This window comes from Eschscholzia californica, unplaced genomic scaffold (genome assembly GCF_041429995.1).
Source record: "Eschscholzia californica isolate CP2 unplaced genomic scaffold, dmEscCali1.0.p SCAF_1, whole genome shotgun sequence".
NCBI classification, from domain to species: Eukaryota; Viridiplantae; Streptophyta; class Magnoliopsida; order Ranunculales; family Papaveraceae; genus Eschscholzia; species Eschscholzia californica.
In genome coordinates, this window is record NW_028238198.1 from 84,021,898 (window position 1) to 84,035,993 (window position 14,096).

The 14,096-nt window shown below is 36.8% G+C and overlaps 2 protein-coding genes across 2 annotated transcripts; both read right to left on the reverse strand.

Moving 5' to 3' along the window:
- Positions 1–1,446: 1,446 nt before the first annotated feature.
- Positions 1,447–2,643, reverse strand: LOC147570214 (F-box/kelch-repeat protein At3g06240-like). Its single transcript, XM_086664167.1, has one exon. The coding sequence runs from the start codon at positions 2,641–2,643 to the stop codon at positions 1,447–1,449; it is 1,197 nt and encodes a 398-aa protein (XP_086520293.1).
- Positions 2,644–5,581: 2,938 nt separating this feature from the next.
- LOC147570215 (F-box/kelch-repeat protein At3g06240-like) lies at positions 5,582–6,694 on the reverse strand. Its single transcript, XM_086664180.1, has one exon. It carries the CDS (start codon positions 6,692–6,694, stop codon positions 5,582–5,584), a length of 1,113 nt encoding a protein of 370 aa, XP_086520306.1.
- Between the last annotated feature and the right edge of the window lie 7,402 nt (positions 6,695–14,096).

Consider the following 14,096-nt stretch of genomic DNA (forward strand, 5'->3'; position numbering starts at 1 on the left):
TTCAATTCAACTCAGCAAGTTCTCCATCATTTGATGAAGCTATTGAAATCTATTACCCACGAGTCCACGAGGAGGTCCGTAGAAATGTTTATATACTTCATTAGAAATTTTTCTTTGTTTGAAAATGGGCGCATAAAAACCCTTTTTGATTACTTTGTAAGTTTTGGGAAGAAAAAGATAGAAGAGAGCACTTAAAATTTAAGTGCTTTTAAAATCTTCATGTCGTCAAATAAATAAACCGTTTGCATATAGCACAAAAGTTGGGTGTTTTTAGCAGCACCATCTTTGTTTATATAAATACTCCCTTTATTAAAAAAATATAAATAAAAATAATGTTTCTCTTGTTAGTTTTCCCTCTTTAGCTTCTTCCCGTCTTTGGTCAATTTTCTAATTTTTGCCTCAAATACGTTTGAGCAGGGACGATGCCACCTTGGGCCTATGGGGGCACATGCCCCCACAACCCAAGGTGGAAAACCATTTCACCCCTCTAAATTTAGGAGTATGTGAAAAAAGAAGCATTGTTATACGGACAAGCAAAGTTGCTATGTGCAAACCTAGCAAATCGTATACATCAATAAACTTTCTTTATATCTCTTTTATACTTACTATTGAAATTCCAATTAAATTCTATTTATTACAATTTCTATAACACAATGAGTGTGTTTTTCATTGTTGTGGACGGTATAAAATCACACAATTAACAGAATTTCGATCGGTGTGCAACCGACAACTTGGACTTTAGACATCGAGACGGACGAAGTTCCGGTTGGACCTGTAGACAGACAAAAACAAGTAGAACCGTGAAGTCTTGGGGACACCGAGATGGTGTCTTGCCAAGGGCACTCCGACGGTCAAGTCAGCAAACTATAAATGATAAATATTAACTGATGGAATGCCGAAGGTGTCACCGTATTGTATCGTCGGAGGGTGGCTAGACTCGTAGAGTGGCCGGAGCTTCGACTCTACGGGATAGTTGGTCAGGTTGATCTCCTGGAGCAGGCTGAGAGGTCGTCTCGATCGGAGATTTAAGGTAATGGAGAAGTGGGTTGTAACAGAGACTTTAGAAGAACTTCCAGAGTGATGGAACTCGAACATAATAGTACATTACACCAAAATTTAAAATGTTTCAAGATATCAAAAAATTTCAAAAAATATCAAAATATAAAAAAAGATCACTTAGAATATTGAAGTCTTACCTAATGAATTATAATTTTATATCCTCGTGAGTGAACGGAGAAGGGAAGATCGCAGTGTGCAGCTAAAATGCTAAATACCCAAAGCAAACAAAGAATAAAAGAAATTACCGACAATGTCAAGAATACAGCTAATAGTCTCTTTATCAGAAAACAAAAAGGGGGAATGAAGTAGAAAACTAATACACGCTAAAGTAATATCATAAACAAAAAAAATAATATGATTCCTCGTGGTATTATCACTAACCTCTTGTTAGTTTTCCCTCTTACGCTTCTTCTCGCCTTCTATTGATTTTCTAAAAAATTTTTGCTTCAAACACGTCTGAGACTTGAACGAAACGAGACTCCCCACACAAGTCACTGCTTCATATAATATTGAGGTGTCAGTAGTGATTGTACATGTTTTGTGCTTGGGGTCATATAAAACTAAGTCACTGCGATTCATAAGTAGCAAAATCTCACCATTATTGAAATACTTTATTGGCTTCATGTGATAAAAGGATTGCATACCACTATCTTTGGTGATGGTGAACAATTTACTCCAAGACCCACTAACTCCATACTCCTTCATTGCCCATACTTCAGTTTGAACATTAGGTGTAATAACAAAGATGCATAGATACTCTCTCAAAACACCAATGTCTTTGATTAACAATGAATTGAGATTATCTGGTATTGTTATTTCCTTGAAACTCTCATTAACTACATCGAAAGAAACTATAACATGATCATATGAGGGTTTCGTATTTTGTTGGGCGACTGGAATGGCTAACCAATGAAGAGCTCCATTAACGAACTCACCATTGGCACCATTAGAGATTTTATAAGGAATGTAGTCAAAAGATTTCCACAAACCAGAGTCCAAAGTGTAGAGTAGGACATCATTATAGAAACCAAAGCCGCTCCATGTACTTATAATTCTCACCAACTTATAAGTATCAAGCTTGCAATCGTAACCGAACCCATACGAGAGCGCTTTATTATATTTTATCATCGATGTTATTTCATAAAGTGGTGGGGAAGTTATTTGTTTGTATTCATTAGTATATGGATTTAGAAGTTGAATTGTATAACCCATAGAAGTAGTGCAGCAAATCAAACCATTACAAGAACCCAATATGTTCTTGGGAAACTGGTAATTGACATCACAAAGAGATTTAGGAGGATTTGATAACGGGTAATTGATAAGACGAGGAGGTTTAGGAGATGATAACGAATCATAATCAATGTAGTGTATTCCGTGCCAGTTACGAACTATGAGACTAGATTTATCTTCTTGAATAGCATGAGAAAGATGGAGTTTAATGAAGTAAGAGCTAGAGAATAAACAACACCAAGTTTTGCATACTAACTTATATCTAAAGATAGATTTCACTGGTAACATCACAAGGATATGGTTGGTGATAATTTCTTCAGGGAGGTCCCACACCGGAAACTTTTGTATTTTCATCTTTGTCATACAAAAAGGGAAAGAGAGACTGACTTGTGAAGAATTGTGGAGATATAGGTTAGGTTTATATAAGCATGCATCCGAAATAATGGGGGGGTGACCTAATATAATGAAACTCTTGTTTTAATGGGATTCTAATATCCTACTACTATTTTTTGTTTCACCTATAAATAGGCTTCCTTTCTAATATGATTGTACTTCTTTATGACTTAAAATATAAGTATCTATTTATCAACTGAGTAGAGGAAACAACGATTTAGTCAAAAAGATAAAACCCTGTGCCACACTTCAAAGCTGTTAAATTAGGTGGGCCTTTCGTATAGGAAGAACAATTTTTAGCAAATGCAGTGCATTAGATAGAGAGAGCATTCTTTTTAGAATAGGAAGAAATAAACACAACACTCGTCTCCATAGAGGGGTTTGTAATTCTTGTTATTACTTGATTTCTCCATGGATTTTTAGGTTTAACACTGATTAAAGTAACTTTTGAAGATTCATAAAAGAAATTTCGTTTAGCATAAACAAAAATTCATGAATGAAAATAGTGAAAATTTTCATCCAGAATAACTGAAAATTTAAACAAATTTCGTCCAGAGCGGGAAAAAAAGAAACAAAACAATTTCAGCCGAGTCGGTCGAAATTTATTGTTTTTTTCAGCGGACCCGACTGAAATTTGTTGTCTTTTCCAGCCATCTCGATTGAAATTTGTTGTCTTTTTCGGTTGATCCAACGAAAACCCTTTACGAAACAAAAACGGCCTAAAACCCTAAAACGTTTGTTCTATCATAGAGGAAGACAAGAAAATGTTTTTTCTTTACCTGAGACATATTATCTTCATTATATATGTCTTTGTTTAAGTCGATATCTTCGTTTAAGTCGATATTCTCGTTTAAGTCGATATCTTCGTTTAAGTCAAAGGACTCTTCTTTCTTGGTGTAGGTTGCCTCCTTCATTAGTGGTGGTTCCTAATCTATGAGATCTTGAGGCATCATTCAAAGCTTGAAACTAAAACTATAGTGAGGGTAAACTTTGCAAGATTTTAATACTAATAGTGATGTTGATAGTAGAGACGATATTTGGATTGGGTTGTTAATGTGAGAGAAAACTAGAAGTGAATAGAATATTAGATTTATTATTAATTTTTATCAAAGTCCTTATATTTTAGCAGTATTTATTAAATGATTCTTATAACGCCCTCCTTAATCTAATTTGATAAAGGAAGAGCAAATCAATAGATTGACCTTTCTAACGCACCGCCTTTACTAAATCTTGTTCTTCCTATACCAAAAGCCATTAGGTGTTATCAATATAAACTGTGACTAAAAAAGAATTCATTTCACTTTGACTTTTATATTTGTCCATTTTTCTAATTTGATCTTAAAATCATAGTTTTATTACTCAAGCTTAAAAACTCATATTTTTTTAATATTTCCTAGAGATTATTCTTTATTACTCAAAGTCGCGGCTATATGAAAAAGAATGAGTTCCTCTTTGGTTACCATATTTGTCTATTTTTCTAATTTGCTCTCAAAATCATAATTTTATTAGAGCAAATCCAGTCCCAGTCTGTCTTAGGCTGAAAAAACCACTTTTTCACCCAAAATTTTCAGCCTCAGCTCAGCCTCAAAAATTCAGCTACAATTCCAGCCTCTCTTGAGGCTGAAAATTTGTTCATGTGGGAAACGCGTGCGCGGTCTTTTTGTTGGTGTGCGGAAAAACGTGTGTGGGTTTGAACTATTTTCGAAATAATATTTTTTTTTCAAGGTTGAGAAATAATTTGGGAACCGACATTTTGGTGGGATATATTTTAATTATTAATATTTAAGTTTTTTAATATTAATTTTCAAGTTATTTTAATTTTTTTTTATTAATGTTTTTATTTAATTTTTAACTTATTTTTAATTTACAAAAAAAAAGGAAGATCTAACATGACCCCCAACGGTCATGTTCGGGACCCTTCAGTCGCCCTTAATGTTAGAGGCGACTGCAGCAGTCGGTTGGGGAGCCCAACCGACTGTGCATGGAGCAACAGGGTGAGCCAAAACTTTGAAATTTTAACTTGCCTCACACTAGAGTTGCTTTTAGTCAAATTTAACAATCAACATTTTCTTAATATTAATTTTACTATCTGTATTTTTTTGTTCTACTCTTGAAAATAAGTCGCGCAAGACTCGGTTTTCTTTTAAACTTCGTAACATGAGAAATCATGATTTTTTTTTTATGAAGGGAGAAATCATGATTTACATGATATGTCATGCTAACAATAAAAATGGATACCCAAAGGATGTAAACTAGCCCCAATATTGAAACTAATCCTAAAAGCCATGATAATCCTTAACAAACAAAAAAAAAGCCATGATAACAACTTTCATGTCATGCTGACGTGTTACTTATATCTCAAGACGAAGGTTATTCAATTTAACTCAGCAAGTTCTCCATCATTTGATGAAGCGATTGAAATCCATTACCCATTATGGGGTCGGTAGGAAATATTTATTTCATTATAAATTTTTCTTTGTTTGAAAGTCGGCGGGAAGAACCATTTTTATTACTTTGTAAGTTTTGAGAAGAAAAAGATACAAGAGAACACTTATAAACTTAAGTGCTTTTAAAGTCTTTTGGTTGTCAAATTAATAAACCGTTTGCATATAGCACAAAACTTGGGTGTTTTTAGCAGCACCATCTTTGTTATACTTGCCATGGTTTGTTTCACAAACCAAGTTTTTCTTAATCTGGTTTTCTCTGCCATAAGTGGCTACTCTTCTTTTAAATTGTATTTCCTACCATTTTGAAGACAACTTGAAGTTACCATGTCTTATGGTATGGCCGTATGGGGCTACATACATTTTTCGGCGTTATTTATATTCAAAACAATAGTCTTTGCAAAGAAGGAAAAGCTAAAGCCATTCAAAACATTTTTCGACATTATGGTATGGTGTTAATTTTCTAATTTTTGCTTCAAACACAGTTTTTGAGAAGTGAACGAAACGAGACTCCTCACACAAGTCACTGCTTCATAAAGTTTTGTGTCACCGATGATTGTACCTGTTTTGTGCTTCGAGTCATATAAAACTAAGTCACTGCCATCTTTGAGTATCAAAATCTCACCATTATTGAAATACTGTATTGGCTTCATGTGATAAAAGTGTTGAATACCATTATCTTTAGTTATGGTGAACAATTTACTCCAAGAGTCACTAACTCCATACTCCTTCATTGCCCATACTTCAATTTGAACATTAGGTATAATACCAAACGCGCAGAGATTCTCTCTCAGAACACTGATGCCTTTGATTAGCGAGGAATTGCAATTGAGATTATTTGGTATTGTCAGTTCCTTGAAACTATCCTCAACTACATCGAAAGAAACTATAACATAATAGGAGGGTTGGGTATTTCGTCGGGCAAGTGGAATGGCTAACCAATGGAGAGCTCCATTAACAAACTCACCATTATTGGCACCATTGGAGATTTCATAAGGAATGTAGTCGGTGAATTTCAACAAACCAGAGCCGAAAGTGTAGAGTCTGACATCACTATGCAAACCAAAGCCACTCCATGTAGGTATAATTTTCACCAACTTGTAGGTATCAAGCTTGCAATCATAACCGAACCCATATGTGGCCGCTTTATTATATTCCAAACTAGTTTTATAAAGTGGTTGCGAAATTATTCGTTTGTGTTCATTAGTATATGGGTTTAGAAGTTGAACTGTATAACCCTTAGACATGTAGCAAATCAAACCATTACAAGAACCCAATATGTTCATTGGAAACGGGCAATTGACACGACGAAGAGATTTAGGAGATGATAACGAATCGTAGTCAATGGAGTATAATGCGCAACCGTCACAAACAATGACACTAGATTTATCTTCTCGGATAGCATGAGAAAGATGGAGTTTAATGAAGTAGGAGCTAGAAAGTAAAGAGCACCAAGTTTTGCATACCAACCGAAATCTGAAGATAGATTTCGCTGGTAACATCACAAGGATATGGTTGGTGATAATTTCTTCAGGGAGGTCCGACTTCGGAGATCTTTGTGTTTTCATCTTTCTCATACAAAAAGGGAAAGAGAGACTGACTTGTGAAGAAAGGTTGAGATATAGGTTAGGTTTATATAAGCATGCATCCGAAGTAATGGGGTGACCTAATATAATGAAACTCTTGTTTTAATGGGATTCTAATATCCTACTACTATTTTTGTTTCACCTATAAATAGGCTTTCTAATTTTTTTGTTGTTGTTGAAAGAATAGGCTTTCTAATATTTATTTTTTTTTGAGGGATTGGGTCAAGGGTCCAAAAAGAGGGAGTTTATAGGCATCCCATCCATGGTAGCCCATAAATGAAAAGGAGGTCCAAATAGTCAGAGCCCCACGCGAAAGTACCGTAACGACCTTGTTTTTTCATCAAATTTACGAAATCTGCCACCCAGAAAATTACGGAATTGCCACTCTGAAAAATCACGGGATTTACTTTCTCTCTCTACTCTGCGTTTACTTTCTCTCTCTACTCTTTTACTTTCTCTCTCTAATTTTGTTTCCAGATTTATTTCTCTTTACTTATTTAACCAAATCCTAATTTCACTCCCAATTTAACCAAATTCTAACTAATTTAGATTTTTTCTCTCTCCAAATTTAACCAATCTAAACAAATATTTTCAAATTGGTTCAAAATTCTTTCTTTTTTTTAAAGATTTGTTTCTTATCTCAAATTTTGAATTTTTCTTGATTGGTTCAAATTTCGAATTTTTCCACATTGGTTTAAATTTCGAATTTTTTCAGATTGGTTCAAATTTCGATTTTTTCTCTGGTAAATTATTTTATTTACTAGGAATTTTCCTGGTAAATTTTTTTGTTTACCAGAAATTATTTTATTTATTGAGAATTTTATTGTGTACTAGATACTTTTGTACCGGGAAATTTTCTTGTGTACTGAAAATTATTTTATTTACTAGAAATTTTCTTGTGTACTAGACACTTTTGTACTGGAAATGTCATTGTTTACCGGGAATTTTTTTATTTACTGGGAATTGTATTGTGTACTAGACACTTTTCGAACTGGGAATTAAATTATGTACCGAGAATTGTTTTGTGTACTACTAATTAGGTTATGTACTGACATTTTTGTACTAGGAAATTTTCTTGTGTTCTAGAAATTTTATTGTTTACAGAGAAAGTGTAAAATAAAATGAAAGTATTTGAGAAAATAAAGTATTTGATTCAAAAGGTAAAAAAATCTAGAGAGAAATATGATAAAGAGGGAAGGAAAATCTCGAGATAAATCTAAAATTTGAAAATGAAATCCATCCAAAAAAACTTTAAGTTTAAAAAAAAAACCTTCCTAAAAGAGAGATAAATTTACCGTAAATTTATGAGAGAAATTAGGGGGAGAGATAAATCTGGAGAGATAAAGATCTTAGCAGAAATCTGAAGGCGGGATCCTACAATTTCGCCAAAATTTCTAGAAAAAACGGCCAAAAATAGTGAGAGAAAAACTGGGAAATTTTAGAGAGAGAAAGAACGGAAAGAGGGAAGTAACGAAAGTAGTGACTCTCTTAGGGTTTTAGAGAGAGAAAGAAGACGAGAAGACAGAGTTTGCTGGACGAGATCCCAAAATTTCGGCCAAAAATTTCGAATTTTCAAAAAATTTTACTTTCCCGCTTTATATTTTCAGAAAACACCAGAATTTTCCGTCCAAGGGTAAGAAGGGGAGAAAAAAAATAAAAACCAGGGAATAATGAGTTGTCCCTGACATTTGGACCTGCACTCAATATTTTGCCAAGTTTGGATTTTTTTTTGTTTTACCCCCCACTTTTTGGACCCCTGGCTCAAAAATCCTTTTTTTTTTTATGAGATAATAGGTTTTTTAATATGATTGGACTTCCTTTCAACAAAAAATAATGATAGTACTTCTATATGACTTAAAATATAAGTTTCTATGTATCAACTGATTAGAGAGGAAACAACGATTTAGCTCCTATATTTGTCTATCGTTCTAATTTGGTCCGTGAAAGCATAATCTCATTAGTCAACAATTCCCACAAATCGGTTTCTCCACCTCCTAACCTCCTCAAAATTGCAAAACCAATTGACCTAGAACCCCGCGTATAAATCAATTATAAACGTTGTGTCCGTTCAGATTGTTTATTCAATTAATAGATCTTGATATGTTTTTGTACTATCTTATTCGTAATATACTAATATATCTTGAATTAATTCTTGCCTGCCATGTCTTAACAAAAAATTAGGGGAACAATTTCATCCATGGGTTTTGGGGGATTCTTACTATATGCCCATAAATGTTGAAGCTTGAAGAAGATGATCATGAATATGCTAAAAATGTTACGTGCGGAGTGTCTCTTGCAACTGAGGTCTTTTTTTTCGTTGAAAGGAGTCTTGCAAACGAAGTTGGAATGAATTGATGCAATTTAATCACCAACCCTTATTTTGTTAAGATTCATCTCAAACCATGCTTAAATGTGTCATTTGATGAAGCTATTGAAGTCCATTACCCATTGAGGGGTCTATACGATGTTATATGGTGGGGTCAAAGTGAAAGTCAAAAAGGCTATAATGCCTAGCTTTGAATTCACATGCACAAAACATGGGTTTTACTCTTTACTGATGGGAGAAGAAAAATCCATCTCTTCCTGGATTTGAGGAAGACTTACTTCCCATGCATTAAATGTGAAGACTTTTGTTGCCAAGTATTAAATGCTTTGCTTTTGATCTTACGGGTGAGAAGGTTATAAATAGCCAGAACCATTCTCAATTCTTATCATCCCATTTTCTCAAGTCTCCTGGATAAGTGAGAGAGTGAGAAAGAGTGTGAGATCAGAGAGTTGAGTGAGTGTGTGAGGGTGAGAGTTGTAGTGATAAGATATTGTAATCGGGGAGTACACTAGACTTTGTGTACGGTAACTCGGGTAAGTTGTAACTTCATATTCATAGTGGATTTGCTTGGTGCGGCTGAAAGAGGACGTAGGACTTGCTCCGAACCTCTATAAATCTTGTGTGTCATTATTCTTTATTTGCTTCGTGGTTATGTTTGATTTATTCACCATTTCATCCAAGATCCTGGTTTTCTGCATTAGAGAAAAACTCTAAGTAGACTGATCACCTATAAGGAGTGGTTATTTTTTCTCAACAACTGGTATCAGAGCTTCCGGGTTAGGAATTGCTGAATTTTTCTGTTGTCGGTGGACGGAGTTACTATTCACGTGAATAGTGTTTTTGACGTGAATAGTGTTTTTCGGCGTGAATAGTATTTTCGCCGTGAATAGTGTTTATATCGGTGTTGGAGCTATGGATGATAAATCAGATAACGTTGCAAGGGTTCGGGTTTTCAACGGTAAAAATTTCTCATATTGGAAATCACAGATGGAGGATTATTTATATGAGAGAGATCTTCATGCTCCATTACATGGAGTGGAAAAGAAGGGTAAACTCGATGATGAAGAATGGGCTATTCTTGACCGCAAGTGTGTTGGCGTGATCCGTAGGTGTCTTACGGAGGAAGTTTACAACAATGTCGAAGAAATATCTACAACAAAGGACTTAATGGACACTTTGGAGAGACTCTATCAGAAGTCGTCAGCCTCAGGTAAAATTATGTTGTGTGAACAATTATTTAATTTAAAAATGAATGAAGGCGAGACAGTATCTGCTCACCTTGGAAAGTTTAAATCAATTATCTCCCAACTTTCTAAGGTTGACATTACATTTTCGGATGAGGTTAAAGCATTAAGGTTGTTATCATCATTACCGTCGAGTTGGGATACGGCTGTGACGTCTATAAGCAACTCGGCGGGTAGTGAGAAATTAATGCTAGAAAATGTAACGGCTATGATACTCGGTGAAGAAGAGAGGAGACTAGAACGAGGCTACACCGCTTCTAGCTCTTCTTCAGGATCCGTCTTAAGCATGCAATATGAAAGAGGCAGGAATTTTAATAAAAATTCAGATAAATCTAAAGGTAAATTTAGAGGTAAATCTAGGGGGAGATCAAAATCTAGACCTAGAGTTGTGTGTTGGACATGTAATAAAGAAGGGCATATGAAGAAAGACTGTCCAGAAAGAATGGGTGCTAACAATACGGGAAACAGGGGTGATCAAGAGGTCCATGTAGTTGCAGCTGCAGAGGACGATGCAGTCTTCATTGTTAATGACAACAATGTGATCACCGAGAGTTTCCTATTACTCTCCGAGGACGGTATGAACGAGTCTTGGATAGTAGACTCAGGAGCTTCTTTCCATGCTACAGGAAATAAGGGGATCATGACCTCTTACAAGGAAGGGAACTTTGGCCAAGTCTTCCTTGGTGATGGTGAAGCATGTGATATCATCGGTGTAGGTGATGTGAACGTGAAAGTCAATGGTTCGACGTGGAAGCTGGAAGATGTGCGACATGTTCCAAATTTGACGAGGAACTTGGTTTCTGTGGGCCAAGTTTGTGACGACGACTGTGAGGTTCACTTTTCTAAGACAAATTGGAAAGTGACCAAAGGAGCTATGGTATTAGCTCGAGGACTTCGAAATGGTACTCTCTACCGAGCTTCAGAAAGACCTACTCTAGCAGTGGCTAGCAGTGTTGAAGATGTCAGATTATGGCACAAAAGGTTGGGACATATGAGTGAGAAGAACATGAAGATTCTGCATTCGGCGGGTCATTTGCCGGAGGTAAAATCTGTAGAAATGGGCTTTTGTGAAGAATGTGTTCTGGGAAAGCAAAAGCGAGTGAGTTTCAACAGAGGTGGCAGAAGCTTAAGAAAAGAAAAGTTGGACTTGGTTCATACAGATGTATGGGGACCAGCTGATGTCTCTTCTCATGGTGGTGCTCAATACTTTGTTACCTTCATCGATGACCACTCGAGAAAGGTATGGACTTATTTTCTGAAACATAAATCTGACGTGTTTGATGCATTTCAGAAATGGAAGGCATTGGTTGAAACAGAAACTGGTCTGAAGCTAAAATGTATAAGGTCAGATAATGGTGGTGAGTATGATAAGAAGGAATTCTTACAGCTCTGTGCTACTAATGGGATACGTATGGAGAGGACGCTCCCAGGGACACCACAGGAGAATGGAGTAGCTGAGCGTATGAATTGGACGCTAAATGCACGAGCAAGGTGCATGAGACTGCAATGCGGGTTGCCTGAAGCTTTCTGGGCACAAGCTGTAGAAACGGCTGCTTATTTAATCAATCAGACACCCAGCAGTCCATTAGATATGAGGATTCCAGAAGAGGTTTGGACCGGCAAGAAGGTAAACCTCTCTTATCTGAAAGTTTTCGGATGTGTTGCTTATGTTCATCTTAATCCTACAGAAAGGAAAAAGATAGGGCCACAGGCAAAGAAATGCATTTTCATTGGTTATGGAGGTGATGCATTTGGATATAAATTGTGGGACTATGAAAGTCACAAGGCAATCCGGAGCAGGGATGTAACCTTCAATGAAGATGTATTATACAAGGACAAGGATGCAACACAGGTCATAGGTGAAGGATCAATTACTCAAGTCGACAAAGAAAAATATGTTGACATGGGTGATACTACAGGGATGACAAGTAGAGTGGTGGAAGAAGCAGAGACTCCAGGTGAAGAGGAATCTCAGATGCAACAGGGAGACACTCCACAAGCAGTGGAAGTTTCTTCCCCAGCTCCACAAGACCAGTCAGGTGTTCAGACCGAGACATCTACGGTGTTCGTCCCAAGGAGATCATCACGTGTACCAAAGCCGAATCCAAAATATGCTAATGTGATGGATCATTTGTTACTGACAGATGATGGTGAGCCAGAACATTTTGATGAAGCACTACAGAACGAGGACTCAAACAAGTGGGAGTTTGCCATGAAAGACGAGATGGATTCACTTGTGCAGAACGACACATGGGTGTTGGCAAAATTACCAAGAGGTAAGAAGGCATTGGAGAACACGTGGGTTTATCGGAGAAAGTCTGAAGCAAATGGTGACATTCGCTACAAAGCGAGATTAGTAGTGAAGGGGTTTCAGCAGAAACCAGGTATCGACTACAATGAAATATTCTCCCCAGTTGTGAAGATGACAACAATCAGAGTGGTACTCGGTTTAGTGGCTTCAGAAAATCTCTTCCTCGAACAGCTAGATGTAAAGACAGCATTTCTTCATGGAGACCTTGATGAAGAAATTTACATGAAGCAGCCAGCTGGATTCGTTGAAGAAGGAAAGGAGGAGATGGTATGCAAGCTTCAAAAGAGCTTGTATGGTTTAAAACAGGCCCCGAGGCAATGGTACAAGAAGTTCGATAACTTCATGCTCAGGAACAACTACTCAAGATGTAACGCAGATCACTGTTGCTATGTTCGAAGGTTTGATTCTGGTTACATCATTTTGTTACTGTATGTTGATGATATGTTAGTGGCTGGAACATCTCTACAGGAAATCAAGAACTTGAAGGATCAGTTGGCAGGTGAATTTGTCATGAAAGATCTTGGTGAAGCTCGACAAATTCTTGGCATGAGAATCAGCAGGGACAAGTCTAAGGGTACACTTATGCTTAGTCAAGCTGAATATATTGAACGGGTTCTGAAAAGGTTTAATATGGAGGGTGCCAAACCAGTTGGTATGCCACTTGGAAGTCATTTCAAGCTTTCCAAGTTGCAGAGTCCTGTGACAGATGTGGAAAAAGAATTTATGGCAGGTGTGCCATATGCATCAGCCATTGGGAGTCTTATGTACGCTATGGTGTGCACAAGACCAGATATTGCCCATGCAGTGGGAGTAGTGAGCAGGTATTCTAGCAATCCTGGTAAGCAACACTGGGAAGCGGTGAAATGGATTCTCAGGTACTTGAGAGGATCCACGGATGTACCTTTATGTTATGGACGGGGAAATTCTGTTTTAAATGGATATGTAGATGCAGACTTCGCAGGTGACCTTGATAAAAGGCGAAGTACGACTGGGTATGTTTATACCTTGGGATCGACTGCAGTGAGTTGGAACTCACGGTTACAGAAGCTGGTAACATTGTCAACAACTGAAGCAGAGTATGTAGCAGTGACAGAAGCAAGCAAGGAGATGATATGGTTGAAAGGTTTATTAGCAGAGTTGGGGCACGAGAAGAAAATAGTATTTTGTACAGTGATAGTCAAAGTGCTATTCATCTTGCCAAGAACTCAGCCTATCATGCAAGGACAAAGCATATAGATATTCGCTACCATTTCATTCCGTCGCTTCTGGAAGATGGTGAGCTACTACTACTGGAAAAGATTCTTGGTTCGAAGAATCCAGCAGACATGTTTACCAAAGGGGTCACAATTGAGAAGCTGAAGCTCTGCAAGGCTTCAGTAGGTCTCTCGGTCTGAGAGAGCCGGATAGCCGCATCATGAAGGTTACGTTAGCACCAATCCAAGTTGAAAGAGAAGTGGATATTCTACAATTCCAAGTCACAGGTTTATTTGACCCCAAGTGGGA

What these genes read in the sequence shown, in the direction of transcription:
- LOC147570214 (XM_086664167.1), bottom strand. Translation starts at nt 2,643, where the DNA reads ATGAAAATACAAAAGTTTCCGGTGTGGGACCTCCCTGAAGAAATTATC.
- LOC147570215 (XM_086664180.1), bottom strand. Translation starts at nt 6,694, where the DNA reads ATGAAAACACAAAGATCTCCGAAGTCGGACCTCCCTGAAGAAATTATC.